This window comes from Tarenaya hassleriana, unplaced genomic scaffold (assembly GCF_000463585.1).
Source record: "Tarenaya hassleriana unplaced genomic scaffold, ASM46358v1 Cleome189, whole genome shotgun sequence".
Classification (NCBI taxonomy): Eukaryota; Viridiplantae; Streptophyta; class Magnoliopsida; order Brassicales; family Cleomaceae; genus Tarenaya; species Tarenaya hassleriana.
Window position 1 is genome coordinate 105,767 of NW_010965296.1, and position 15,984 is coordinate 121,750.

General features: G+C 34.8%; 1 protein-coding gene across 1 annotated transcript; it reads left to right on the forward strand.

The window, feature by feature from the left end:
* The first annotated feature begins 6,574 nt into the window (after positions 1-6,574).
* LOC104810682 (GATA transcription factor 25-like) lies at positions 6,575-9,423 on the forward strand. The gene is made up of 7 exons (XM_010537032.2): positions 6,575-7,128; positions 7,427-7,510; positions 7,612-7,745; positions 8,368-8,475; positions 8,571-8,676; positions 8,974-9,033; positions 9,123-9,423. The coding sequence occupies exons 1-7, from the start codon at positions 6,799-6,801 to the stop codon at positions 9,225-9,227; spliced, it is 927 nt and encodes a 308-aa protein (XP_010535334.1). The 5' UTR covers positions 6,575-6,798; the 3' UTR covers positions 9,228-9,423.
* Positions 9,424-15,984: the final 6,561 nt, after the last annotated feature.

Consider the following 15,984-nt stretch of genomic DNA (forward strand, 5'->3'; position numbering starts at 1 on the left):
AATAATATGGTATGATATATGAAATAATAATTAAAGGAAAAAGGAAAATCTGATTTTGATTTCATATGATGTAAAGGAAAAAGGAAAATCTGATTTTGATTTCATATGATATAAAGTCGTGATATTTTATTTTACTGCGTCATGATTTCAAATTTGACGGCGGGATGGTGGTTCGGGATTCAATTCAAAATTTTAACCATTTAGTTCGTTTATTTGATATTTTAAAATTTATATCAAATTAATATAGTATATTATTCGATTTTATATTTGTTGAAAATTTAAAAAAATTTCAGTTTTTCTCGATAATTTTATAATATTTGATTCCATTTGTTTCGATTTCCGAAATTTTTTTTCTATAAAAAAATATATCGTTGAAAAATTTTGAATGATACCGTTTTTTAAAATTCTTCGGAACCGAAAGGAAATGTCGACCCTGACACAATGGTGGACCTAACCATAAAGTTTAGAGTCGCGTAGCTTTTACGTGTTTACTCTTGTTTGGATATATTATATCGTATATTGCTGCAAAGTCGTAAAAAAAAAATAAAGTAAAATGTGACTATTTACAATAAGCAAGTTAGTGATGCTATCTATCAGATTTTTATTTCTACATAGGTTTGATTCGAATATTTTTAGAATTTAATTTGAATTAAAAAATATTTATTTTTAAAAATATGGTTAGAACATGAACTTTCTTTGGCCCACTATAAATGGTGCATGGTATTTTGGAGTATGGAAATCTGAATATAAATGTACTTAATTCTACTTATGATCTGAAAATCGATTTAATATAATTTTAAAATTAAAATTAAAAGAATCTAAATTTAAAATAAAAATAATTAAAAAATAGTAGTAGGAACGAAAATTTTATTAGAAAACAATCTTTAAATTAAAATCATTAAAATGAATCCAATTTAAAATACTCTTTTAATAAAAAAAATCTCGAATACTAAGTAACTAAGATAGTCGAACCAAAACTGGATACGTTAACTGTGTCTATTAATATGATCACATAAACACAAATGCAAAATTGCAAAGTATGTTGGAAACAATTAATAATATGAAAACACTCATATGTACCGGTAAAATGATGACTTCGATTTAATCCGAAAATCACATCTTCAATCTATCAAAACATGTATGAAACAGTAGGAAACCGGATATAACTTCAAAAGTAACGAACACTTTCTTAAAAGCGTTATTCTATCCTACTGGATAAATGAGATTATAGAAATCCACTTTTGAAATACAATAAAACCACAATTATTTCGATTTACTCTTTTGATAATCACCAACAAAACATTGTTTAACTGAAAACAAAGTAACCTTTGTGCATAGTCTTCTGCGGAATATGTGTAAGAACACTCAAATGTCTCACAAAGCCATTAGATCTTATCACCAAACCGTGTTTTTCTGTTCTTCCTCGTGTTATATAGCCTTTGGTGTATTTATAAACACCAAAACGTCGAAAAGACATGAAAACTCGGAAGTTTTCGCCGACCGGTCTCGACTTTTTGCTCAAACAGTCACTTAGAAAAAATGGACTGCCCGCCCGTTTGTTAGAGCTATCGCTCGTTTATTCGAGCTTTATCCCTCAGAAAAAATAGGTTGTCTACCCACATTTTCGAGTTGTCCTCTCATTTTTTTCTGAGATCACTTTTCACGTTCTAAACCGAACGTAACCTTTTCCGACGAATCATAACACTTTAAACCAATTCTCGACATATCTTTTATAAGTATTTTACTCCTCCACCATACTCATAATACACGTGCATCATGAATCCAATGAGATATTAAAACCAATCAACCGTTTACTCTAAAATACCAACAATGCGAACAGTCTAGAGAAAAACAAATGTCCCACGACCAAGATGTAAGAGTTAATCCACTAGGTGGTGGTCTAGACAAAGATGATAAAATTAGTCTAAGGTTTTGGTTTCGACTCTATGAGTAGAGAAAAGTGTGCAAATTTTCGTATCCTAAAATTAGTTGGATTGAAAAACGAATGAACCTCTTAATTATTTTAAAAAAGGAGACAGAAGTTAAGACAATAGAATAATCATCTGTACACTATGCGACGACGATGAACAATCACATGAGCATCTATTTCTCCTGCTCCTAGAGCTTGGAGATGTGGCTATAATGGACTAGAAGGATTTGGCGAAACCTACCATAGGACCTGTCCGCTTGCCAACCATGGATAATGAGCATTCCGACAGACAACGAAGATAGAAGGAGCATACTTGGCAGACTCCTTGTTCAGCGAGTTATGGAGGGAGCGAATCAACCGCTTATTCACAAGCAAGACTGTCTCACCGGTAGTACTTAGTATCTGATTAGATCAAGCAATCCGCAGCAAAATCCTACCACTATAGAATGGAGGGAATTCTACAAACAACCTCCTATTGCGAAAATGGTATCTACTTACTCTTCCAAATCATTTTGAGACATATGCAACAATAGACAAATGCTTGAAATGTATTTCTCTTTCTTTTTAGGATTCAGTAACAACTGCTTGTAAAGCTTGGTAGCTTGAATTGTGGATCTTAGATCCTTGTAACTGTACCACCATTTTTAATTAATATATACCCAAATTTCATTAAAAAAAACAATCATTTGAAAGAAATAGGGAAAATGATATTTTCCTACACGAATTTATCAAAATATGTCATTTTTCTACACGAATTTTTAATTTGACAAATATCTACACCCAATTAACAAATTTTCCAAATAACTACATGAATTATCCAATTTAGTGCAATTAACTACACAATCCAAAATTATCCATTAATTGTTGACGTGGAAGACCACGTGGCGGCTGACGTAACATGCCATGTGAGATTTTTTGCCACGTCAGCGCCAATTAAAAACATAAAAAATAAAAATTTCCCTAAAATTTTAAAAATACATATATAATCATATATATATATATTTATATATTTGTATGTATATAACTTTAAATTTTGTATAAATTTAAAAAAAATATATTGTATAAATTTAAATTTTGTACAAATATATATATATATAAATATATTTATATATACACACATACACATATGTAAATATATTTGTATGTATATATATATATGTTTATATTTGTATTTGTATATATATATGAATATACATATATATATATTTATATATTTGTATGTATATAAATTTAAATTTTTATATAAATTTTTTTTAAAAAAATATATTGTATAAATTTAAATTTTATACAAATATATATATACAAATATATTTATATTTTTAATTTTTTTTAATTCGCGCTGACATAGCAAAAAATCCAACGTGGTATGTCACGTCAGCCGCCACATGATCTTCCACATCAGCAATTAATGGATAATTTCGGATTGTATAGTTAATTGCACTAAATTGGATAATCCGTGTAATTATTTGGAAAATTTGTTAATTGGGTGTAGACATTTGTCAAATTAAAAATTCGTGTAGAAAAATGTCACATTTTAATAAATTTGTGTAGGAAAATGTCATTTTACCTAAGAAATATTAACATTATAATAGAAAATATATATATATATATATATATCATGAAAATGGATTCAATGGATGTTGAAGGGATCGAGTGTAATCCATTTTGGATTATTACAATGTGAAAAAGTCAAAATGCAAGTAAGTGACAGGTAGGAGGGATAATAAAATAAACAGCCAATAAAATATTTATCTTGTTCGTCGTTTGTTTGTCTCCTGGGCTTTTCCTTGTCCTTCTAAATTTCTAATTCTCCTCATGAGAGATTTTTTATAAAAATTTCAATTCTACACGCATATAATTTTCTTTTTTATACAAATTTGTTTTTGCTTTAGTTTTATACAAATTGTTTCAGTTTGACCAGAGGATTGCTCTCAGAATCAAACAGATCCGAAAGTTGTTTGTTTTCTTCCTTGAACGAGCCCAGATTCTGAGAAATCATGTGCTTCTCTTCATCGAGGCATGTCGGAGTTTCCTTCTCCGTTGTCTCTCAGTCGTACTTTTCTTTCTCCGACATCGTCCCGAACGAAATATTCTTCGTCACGACCGTCACCTGCGGAGGCGGTTGCTCTGCCTCCTCTCTCTGAGTCCTTGGACGAGACGCATCGTCTCCAAAGATGACTCAATCGCCTTCACGCCGGAAACTGAAGCTTCAGTCTCCATCGGTTGGGCTTCAGTTTTCAATAGGAGAGTCGGATTCCTGCGACGGAAATTGAACGGACGACGGCTGAGATTTTTACGGGAGCTTCGCCTCTCCCCCAATCCCCACCCACAAATTCCTCATCAAAATCCCCCGTCGAAAGAGAAGCACACGAAGAAGAAGAGTAACGGAGATTTTAGGTTCATTTTTTATCAAACAGGTTTGATTATTAAATTATTATTCACTTAAACTGGTTTGTGAAACGTGTCGTATGACGTGGATGCTTATTAGGATTTTTTAACGCTGAATCATCATTGTTTTTCCGGAATTTTTTATACGTTAGACGCCGTCAACGGAAAATGGTTTATTTGGAAAAAAATCAAAAGTTCAGGTATTTATATAAGATTTTTGAAAAGTTCAGGTATTTATTTGGGAATTTTATAGTTTAGGTATTTATCTGGGAGTTTTGTAAAAGTTTAGGTATTAAAATGCGATTATTCCTAAATTTTATTGTATAAATTTAAATTTTATACAAATATATATATACAAATATATTTATATTTTTAATTTTTTTTAATTCGCGCTGACATAGCAAAAAATCCAACGTGGTATGTCACGTCAGCCGCCACATGATCTTCCACATCAGCAATTAATGGATAATTTCGGATTGTATAGTTAATTGCACTAAATTGGATAATCCGTGTAATTATTTGGAAAATTTGTTAATTGGGTGTAGACATTTGTCAAATTAAAAATTCGTGTAGAAAAATGTCACATTTTAATAAATTTGTGTAGGAAAATGTCATTTTACCTAAGAAATATTAACATTATAATAGAAAATATATATATATATATATATATCATGAAAATGGATTCAATGGATGTTGAAGGGATCGAGTGTAATCCATTTTGGATTATTACAATGTGAAAAAGTCAAAATGCAAGTAAGTGACAGGTAGGAGTGGGCATAATATCCGAAAAAACTGAACGATCCGTTATCCGATCTGTATCTGAATCGAAAATTCGGATATCCGGAGTTTACGGATCGGATACGAATATTTATTTTGAAATATTTTTCGGATACGGATTGGACACGGATATCAAATTCGAATTATCCGACATATCCGAGTTGATTCGTACTAATTAATAATATTATTAAATATAAAATAATTTGCTATAAAAATTTAAAATTCTTTATACTTACATATTTTATATGTATATTCAAGAAATATTTTGTATATATTGAGATTTAGAATATTTAATCTTTTGAATATTAAAATTTATTATGTTTAATTTTTGAATTTTGAACTTTCAATATATTTGTATATAATAGATTATGATTATATTTGTAATTGAATTGATTTAATATTTAAATTATGAATTTTAAATTGTGAATAACATTTATATTAAATAACTTATATATTTTCTTTTATATTTAAAATTATTATTTAAATTTAAATTTAATTTTTATAATTTTTTATGTCGGATACGGATGTTCGCAAATATCCGCGATATTTACGGATATCCGAAATTTCGGATATCCGTAAATTACGGATCGGATACAGATAATAAAAACGAGTATTTGTGCGGATCGAGTACGGATACGGATATCTCAAAAATCACGGATATCCGATCCGTGCCCTCCCTAGTGACAGGAATCGAAAAAAAAATAGTATTTTTGAACTAGTTGCTTTGTTATTATTGATTTTAATAATATTTTTGTTAAATGATTCATAGCATTATTATTATTAGAAAAAAAATATCTGAAAGTTTCTGAATTTGGAATTTGGCGTAATATTAATTTTTTTAACTTGTAGGTGTCTATTTATTTCCAAACTTGTATTTTAGAATACAATAATTTCTAAACTTGTATTTTTAAACACAATAATTCTTAAACTTGCATTTTTGAACACAATAATTCCTAAATTTTACTTGAGTCAATTAGTAGTATGGACGATTTTGGAACTGTTAAGTAAATTTAGGAATTACTGTATTCAAAATTACAAATTCAGAAATAAATAGTCACCCTTACAAGTTAATGAATTAATATTATACCAAATTAAAAATTTAGAAATTTTTATGTATTTTCCTCTTATTATTATTATTATTATTATTATTTTGTATTATTATTTATTTTTTGTTAAATATAGAAAAAATCCGAAATGCTGTCTGAATCAGCCCGAAATCCAAAATCCTATAGAATCAAACTCCAAACTATGGATCATAGATCCAAAAAATAAATAGAGAGACCGATTTGATCCAAAAAAATCTAAAGAATTCGACACGAAATCCACTCGACTCGACCATTTTGCGCGTGCGCGTGAATTAGTCTTTATTGGGCCAATAGAGGCCAAGTGAGATGGGCCTAATAAATATTATCGTAGTGGCAATATTGTAAAAACAATCACCATGTTATAAAGTTCTCTCGTGCGTTACCCTCTGTTGTCTTCTGCACGACGTCTCTCTCCCACTCTCCAAGCTTCCTACGTTTTGTGCTCACGCGCCAAGTCTCTCTCTCTCTCATTTCTGGAATCGAAGAAATCAATCTCCTCGAGGAAAGTTTTCCTCTTTCGCATCGGAATTGGGGATTAGGGTTAGGGTTTTCCCCCCTTTTGTGATATCGTTTTTGTTCGATCAATGTGAACAAATCCAATTGGTGTACTGCTCTTCGATGTACGGTCCTCATCAACAGGCGGTGAACATCGCCAATCAAATGGGTTCCGCTGGTGATGCTGGCGCCGCCAGGGAAGACGATGGCTCCGCCGTGAGGTCTGGTCACATCGCCTACGATGACGGTGTCTCCATGGACGAAATCCCGCACCATGACTCTGTGTTTGTTCACGGTGGTGTCTCTGAGCTGGTTCCCCGTGGCTCTGAATTGGTTCCTCACCGCTCTGAAGGATCTGATTTGATGGTTTCCCGAGAATTGGAGGAGCCGAATCAGCTCACGCTCTCGTTTCGTGGCCAGGTTTACGTTTTCGACGCTGTTGGTCCCGATAAGGTATTTGGCTTTATACATTCATGTTTTGTGGTCGAATTATATGAGAAGTAAGGAACTTTTGGTTAGCGAGAAAGAAGTTGGGATGATGACATTTGGATATATGTGAAGCAGAAGCGAACGCAGAAGCGAACGTATGACGAGTTTTAGGAATTTGTAGCATGCTCTTTGGATTGATGATTGTATGGAATTCGTCATACAGTTTTGGGTTTGAATTAGATTAGAAACATTGATCTTCAACAATAGCATGGTAGGATTTTTTGTGATTCATCGGATTCTGATTCAAAGCTTGAATTCTTAGGTCGATGCCGTCTTATCGTTATTGGGTGGGTGTCCGGAGGTGTCCCCAGGGCTGCAGGGCATGGAGTTACCTCAGCAGAATTCGGTAATTTCTTATCAGTATAATTCTGGTGTCTTTGCTTAGTGTACTGAAGGTTATTGTGGTTTTTGGTTTCCAATAGATGTCGGTACTTGTTTTGCCTGCAGCCTACTTTTGACTATCAAAACCGCTGTAGCCTTCCGCAACGGGCACAATCCTTGGATAGATTCCGGAAGAAGAGGGATGCAAGATGTTTTCAGAAGAAAGTAAGATACGGTGTCCGCCAGGAAGTTGCCTTAAGGTCAGTGGAAATTGTATGCTTTGATTCAGTTTATGTGTTACGTTGTCATTCAAGAATCAAGATCAGTCTGTTTTATAGCATTTGAATTTCCTGTTAGATTTCTAGTTCAAAGGTTTGCAGCGGAAACCCCGAAAACCTTTGTGTGGTAATGCCATATGCATGCTAAAGTTTTACTGTCCACTATAATTCATATGGTAGTTGCCTTGTTGGTTACTCCTTTTGAAGAGGCCGGAGATATTGCTTTCACTTTTCTATGGCCAAGAGTGAAAATTTCCTATTAAACTAGCATCTTTGTTTTGGGTATGGTATGTGGAAGAACTTATTATCCCGAGTCACTGCATATTCAGCTCTACCCCATTCTCATTTATCTACATTGAATATCTTGGTTGTTTTCTTATATCTATTTATACGGTTCCACAACCACATGGGCTCGGTGGTTTACATGTGGAGAACTTCATTTTCCGGGGTGTCTTTTATTGTATCCTATCATGTTTGTAATGGAGTAGATAGATCTGACGTAATCTTTGTAACCAGTAAGTTTAAATACATTTGTGTTTCATGTGCAAGATTAGATTTTTCCCACAAGTTTTATATTTGTATGCCCTTTTCGCTCATCTACCAGAATGTCGCGTAATAAAGGCCAGTTTACCTCCTCTAAGAAGCCTGATAGCGCCTATAACTCGGGCACCGATCAAGAATCTACACAAGACGATGGCCATCCAGAAATATCGTGCGTGTTCTGTATTAACTGATGCATTTCGTATTTAACAAACTAATATGCAATGATTTTATAATAAAGTTATAAACATTGTCTATATTACGTAGGTGTACGCACTGTAGCATCAGTTCCAAGTGCACACCAATGATGCGGCGTGGTCCGTCTGGCCCTCGGACTCTCTGCAATGCCTGTGGACTCTTTTGGTCCAACAAGGTTTTTATGTTTTCTATACTACTTGAAATGGATTACCCTTTATTTTTCTCACGTTGTTTATATATTTAACTATTTTACTTTCTTTTTCTTGTTATTTAAATAATTTTTAAACCTGCATGGGTGGAGAGGATTGTGCATTTGATTTTGAGAGAGGTTGCATGTTAAGAGTTGATTGCGAGTAGTATCCAATTCTTTTACGTAAAAAGACGATACGTTCAGGACGCGTGATTGGACCTGAGATGTGATGATACTGTTGTAGGTAACGTATTTAACGTTAAATGTCGTGAAATTCTACAGGGTACATTGAGGGATCTGTCCAAGAAAATCGAGGATAATCAATTGCCGACGCCAAAACAGGTAAGCCTAGTAAATTTTGTTCACACTGGCTTCTGGTGAAGAAAGGTTTTTTTTTTTCTCTTTTTTTTTCTAAAAAATGCTTAATGTAGGGCGAGGGTGAAGCCGAGGCCGATAATTCAAATACCGAAATTGCTATGGTTCACGGACACAACACCTTGGTTTCTGTCGCTAGTCGGGATAATTCTAGTTTTTAAGGCGATCATTAAATGTTGTTACAAAGAATCGAAAAGATTCGAGAACAAGAAAAGAAAGAAAGAACCATCCTATACTTGTAGAAGCAGATGGGTAATCATCAGAGCTTTTCTTCTCTTCTCCCCCTCTATATGTATATAGATACCATGTTGATACATACACTAATAAAAAATATCAGATCAGATGCCTTTCATTTCAGGTTCGGTGTTCTGACGTGCTAACAAGCATGTTTGTGTCTCGATGTTTTTGTTTTCGCTTCCCATTGTTAGGCTTTGTCAACCCTCTTTGACTAACAGTGGCAGATATAGGCATGGATCGGATACTCGAATATCCGGTATATCTAATTTTGGTCTAGCCTTCTCGGTTTCTTCGGTCTGATTATCTGGTCTCAGTCCGGCCTCGTGAGGGTGGAGCATCTAAAATTTGGGTATTGTGAGGTGTGGCAAGGTTTTGGATGCCTGCCTACCGATATCTAGCCAATGAGGGCAAGTGCGGGAGAGCGGAAGGTAGAGGTGGTCATTTCGGTTATTAACCGAATAACCAAACCGAACCGAACCGAATAAGAGCGGAGCGGTTATTTACTTAATAACCAAGCGGTTGAGGAAGTTAAATAACCGTTCGTATTCGGTTCGGTTCGGTTAATAACCGAATAACCGTGGATAACCGAACGGTTATTAGAGTTTTTATAATATTTTAATTTTTATCCTTATTATTATTAGTGTTATTTTTTTTGTAGTAAATTTGTACTTTATATGTTTTACTTGATAAACCATAAAATTTAATATTTTAACTTTTAACCTAATTATTGAATTTTTTGTAGATTTTTGTAACTTTTTTGGAAGATTAATTATTTTATGGATTTATTTAGATAGATATTTTGAAATTTGTATAGGATTAATATTCTTTTTTTTAATATATCATAGCCGAACCAAACCAAATAAACCGAAAAATTTAACCGTTTGGTTATAATTTTATTATGCAAAAATCGGACCGAACCGAAACCGAACCAAACCGAACCGAATAAATCTATATAACCGTTTGGGTATGATTTTTTATAACCGAAATAAGTGAACCCGAAATAACCGAACCGAAAACCGAACCGAAACCCGAAATGACCAGCTCTAGCGGAGGGGAAGAAGGTAGAGCTAGGGGTTGCCATTTCGGATTTCGGTTCGGTTCGGTTATTTCGGATTCAGTTATTTCGATTATAAAAAAATCATACCCAAATAATTATATAGATTTAATCGGTTCGGTTCAGGTTCGGGTTCGGTTCGATTCGGATCGGTTTTTGCATAATAAAATTATAACCAAATGGTTAAATTTTTCGGTTTATTCGATTCGGTTTTAGATCGGTTCAGTTCGGTTATATAACATATTTTTAAAAAAAGAATATTAATCCTACACAAACTTCAAAATATCTATCCATATAAATCCACAAAATGATTAATTCTCTAAAAAATTACAAAAAAATATACAAAAAGTCCAATAACTAGGTTAAAAGTTAAAAATATTAAATTTTATAGTTTATTGGGTGAAACCCATAAGGGTAAAATTGAATTACAAAAAAAAATAACACTAATAATAATAGAGGTAAAAGTTAAAACATTTAAAAAATCTAATAACCGTGAGCTTAACCACGGTTATTCGGGTATTAACCGAACCGAACACCACAATTAAATTGTGCACCTCCTTTTCAACTGTTGTTCGAATATAAAACGTGAAACAAAGACATCATTTACCTTTCTCAATTAGTTATACCACTCGACCACCATGTTCTACCAAAATTTTGGATATTTGAAATTAAAGTCGGGTGAATACTTTTGTCCGCTGTGCGCATGGGAACTCCTTTTTGTATAATCAATTTTTTGTAAAACTCTAATTGATCGGGAAGTAATGCAAGCATATCTTATAAAAAAAAGTCCGGTGAATACTCGTAATTTTGGGTGTTGTGCGGTGGGCGATTTGACCTTGGTGGGAGTGTGCTAAAATAATGCTATCAATCTTACAAACCTTCGAATGGGATCGCTAGTGATCTTTCAAATATTTCATGTGCTCTTGGACTTGGGTGGGATCGAGTTGAGGGCATTAGAATCTTTATTAACTTAAAAAAACTTTTATATAAATACGAAATTTCAAACTTTTACCAAAATATATTTTGTTTTTAGATATTGTCATAAACACGAATCTATTTTAAAATGGTTAAACACCACATGTTCAGTGACATATCATTCCTATCACGTGACAAAAAAAATTCAATTTTGTAAATTTTCGTATGTGGATGGTGGAAACTCAATTTATATAATTTCGTGTGCTTTGTGGCGTTAATTGGATTTCGGCGTGGATTAAACTAAAATATATTATTAGTGGGGATAGTGGAAACCATTTTGTTTGGTTTTTTTATTTGTCGGGAACACCGAGTATTACAAGTATTTAGCTCCACTTATGTAAACAAGATTAAATGATGGGCAAGCATTTGGAAACACAAAAGCGATATTTTTTTTAATATACTAAATATAAAATATTGTTAAAGCAAGGAAATAGTATATTCAGCATCTAGAAGATTCAAATCAACAAATGGAAATATGGAGCTGAATCTGGAAAGCACAAAAGGAAAGAAGCAACAAAAGGAAAGAAGACATTTACATCAATCAAGAAAAGGCAAGGCATATATTCGGATGATATTGAGAGAATCACTTGGAGAAGTCTATATATACCGAAGACCCCATTACAGAAGGGTTGTCGAGATTATTGCTATTGAGAAGCAGAGTCTGTGACCTGGGTGAGAGTCACATGTACGGGAAACACTGGTGAGAGATATCTGAGAGAACGTGAGGTAGATCTGAGGGGGAGCCTTAAGCAACAGGCGAACCGCTCACTAGCCTAGACGAGGTCTAGGGTAACACGTGGTGTGCGCTGCACACAAAGTGTTTGTGGCTGATAGAATTTCTTGTGATACTGGGGTTTTACTCAGGGGGAGTGAAACTGGGTGGGTTGAGTGCTACTTGGAAAGGATTGAAGTGTACTTGACACGTATCAAAGAAATAGAATCAGTTTGGGAATTTTTTGATTTGCAATATCGTGTGAGAGTGCTTTTTCAATTGGTATCAGAGCAGATCACTGATCGTAGGAAATGTTTCCTCTCATATCAGTGTAAGATTCAGATTCACACGATGGAAGGTTTCAAGAAGTTTCAATCGCTCGGGAACACTACTATGCTCGACTCAACCAACTATGGGCATTGGAAAGTCAAGATCAGTTCTTATATTCGTGGGCTTGATGAAGATACTTGGAGTGCAGTTACGGACGGATGGACTCGACCGACTGATATTATCGATGGAATTGCCAAAGTGAAACCAAAGAGCCAATGGACAAATCAAGAAAAGCGGGATTCTGCCTTGAACCAGAAAGCGCTATCTATCATTTTCAGCAGTGTTTGTCATGAAGAGTTTGAACAAATTCAAGGATGTGAAACTGCCAAGGATGCATGGGATACTTTGGAGCTTATACATGAAGGAACATCCAAAGTGAAAAGAAACAGATTGGATATGATAGATCTCCAATTTGAGCGTCTGAGAATGGAAGATGATGAGAGTGTTAAAGAGTTCTGTGGGAAGTTGAGTGCCTTGTCGAATGAGGCGAGTATACTTGGAAGGAGAATCAGCAATGACAAACTTGTGAAGAAGCTCTTGAACAGTCTACCAGCAAAATATCATTCTCAGATCTTGGTGTTTGAAGGAGTAAACAATCTAGAGACCGTCACATTCAAGGAAGCTGTAGGTACTTTCGCTGCCCATGAATTGAGGCTACAATTGATGAATGGAGGGTCATTTGTTCAACAGAAAAAGGGACAAGGTATCGCTCTTCATGTTCCTGAAACAAGAGAGACCGAGTTAGAGAGTAGAAAACCGGTGAAGAATAAGAAATAGTCTGAAGAAGAGTTGCATGATGAGATGGCTTCTGTCATTAAGAAGTTCAACAAGTTCTTCAAGGGAAAGAATAAATTTGGACAGCAAAGTAACAAAGATTCAGGAAAATGCTTGGAATGTAGGGGTGCAGGACACTGGAAGGCTGAATGTCCGAGCATTGCAAGGATGGAAAGCGTGCTGAAAAATCTCAAGGAAACTCAATGCTTTGAATGCAAGGGTTTTGGGCACACAAAGAGGGAATGCATAAAACAGAAAGGAAAATCCTTGATTACTCATGAAGATGACTCTTCAGATGAAGAAAGTGAGAGTGATGAGGACAATCTATCTAACTTTGTGGCATTCCTCGGGGTTATCGAAGAAGAAAATGACGAAGTGATGAATAGTGATGATGAAAAAGTCACTGAGGAGGAATTGTTTGAAGAGATGAACAAATTGGTGAAAATGAATAAACAGCTGATCAGTGAAAAACAACAGTTGGAGAAGGATCTCAGTCGAGTTCAGATGCAACTGACAGACACTCAACAGAAGTTAGCTCAAAAAGAAGAAGCTTCACTTATGAAATGTCAGTTGGAAGGCACTAAGAAGAATCTGCACCTTCTCGGAAATGGAACTGGAAAGCTGGATCACTTACTGGGATTAGGTCGAAACTCTGGAGATCACTCTGGCCTTGGATATCAAGGTAAATCACATTCTGATCTAAAATTTGTGTCTGGGGGAAATTTGAGTCAAGAGCCACCTGCAACCAAACGAAGTAGTACTCACCCACGACAGTTTGTGAGAAAGACTAATTGGAGAGGTCGAGAAAATAGGAGTTGTTATCACTGTGGCAAAGAAAGACATCTCAGACGTAACTGTTTCTATTTGTGGAGAAACAAAGGAATTTCCAGGTATCCACCACCATCCTATGTTTATCCTCCTTGGAATCTCAGGTGGGTTCGTAAATCAGATTTAGCGTGCAATGTGGCATACACTACTGAGCAGAACAACGATACTGGAATCTGGTACTTTGACAGTGGATGTTCCAAGCATATGAATGGTAATCAAGCACTGTTGAAAGGGTTCATTGAAACACCAAGTGGATGGAGTGTTACATTTGGTGATGGGAAACAAGGAAAGATTTTGGGTAAAGGAACACTGGATCATGCTGGGCTACCCAAACTGACTGACGTCAAGGTAGTTCAAGGACTGAAAGCCAACCTCATCAGTATTAGTCAGCTATGTGACAATGGGATGAGAGTGAAATTTACGAAGAATGCTTGCTTCGTGTCTGATGTGAAAAACAAGTGTGTCCTAACAGGGAAGAGGAATTCCAACAACTGCTACACTTGGATCAACTCAAAGACAAAATCTACGCAACATGCGGTTGAGCGGATCAGTAAGTATGTGAAGGAAACTCTGGAATTTGGATTGCACTACACAAAGGACTCTAGCTGCGAGTTGGTGGGATTCTGTAATGCGGACTTGGGAGATCATGCTGATGATCGACGAAGTACTTCTGCCGAAGCAGAATACATTGTCTTGGGAAGCTGTTGCACTCAACTTCTGTGGATGCGTCAGATGCTATTCGATTACGGTATCAACTTACCCTCTTTTACTGCACGTTGTGATGATATGAGTGGCATTAATATCTCAAAGAATTTTGTGCAACATCATTTACTATGGGAACAAGTTGAGAAGAAAACCATGATGATTGAGTATGTTCCTACTGAGAAACAATTGGTTGACATATTCACTAAACCTCTAAATATGAACAGGTTTGTTTGTTTACAAAAATTCCTTAGTGTGGGGAGCTCTAATTTTTTTTCTCAACGTTTTAGAAGAAAAATGTGCAGGAAAGAGTACAGGTCAGGAGATGTGAAAGTCAATGAGATGAAAATGAAGGTCAGAAGGGCTTCACTATTTCTCAGGTATATCTCACTGATATAGTAGATTCAATACAGGTTCTGATACTCCGCTGTCATGGAAAACAAAAAAAAAAAAGGGGGAAAGAAATGAAAAAGAACAGAACAGAAAGGGATATCTATACAAAGTTCATGACATGAGTAAACAAATGAGCTGCTCGGGTCTAAGTTGTGAGACGAGATTCTGTACGATGGTCTAAGGACTGAAGAACAAAAAAAAAAAAAAAAGAGGTTCTGAATACTCCGCTGTAGATGGCAGAAAAATTGCATCTATAAGAGTATATCTCTAAAAGAGATAGTCTGGATCTAAATGGTGGGAAGTCCTTGTTGATACAACGTCCTAGAAGTTCAGAACCTGAATACTAAAGAGTATGAAAAATTGTTCAACACTATGTATGGTTTGAGAAGTGCCTGAGAATGTGTGAAGTGCAACTGACCGAAAGGATCATTTCAGAGACTTGATTATCTTCATGACAGGTATCTCTAACCTAATCGTTTGATTCTCTTTTGGTTGCTGTGTGATTTGTTTTAAAAAAAAATGACCTGTGATTATTTAGACGCTTTAGTAATATGAACATGTTAAATTGTGACGAGGCGGGATGATCACTTGCGTGCCGAGTCTTAAATTTGTAACCCGAAACACAACTAATCCGCAAGTATACGGATGTCGTAGTACCGGGGTCGAACACAAGGACTTAAACGGTTAAGCTAGGAGTCGATCAAAACTAGGAAAATGAAAGAAATAAAATTGGAGAATTGTTTTTATGGGTTTTCAAAGTTGCAGAAAATTAAATGAAAGAAACTAAAATCAAAGACAATCACAATTCAAGAGAAGATGATCAATGGGGAAGGTTATGGGAATCGGGTTTCACCGATCATGCAAGGATGCCGTAAAGGATTATGGACCTATATCATGCTCGTTCTAAGGTGAG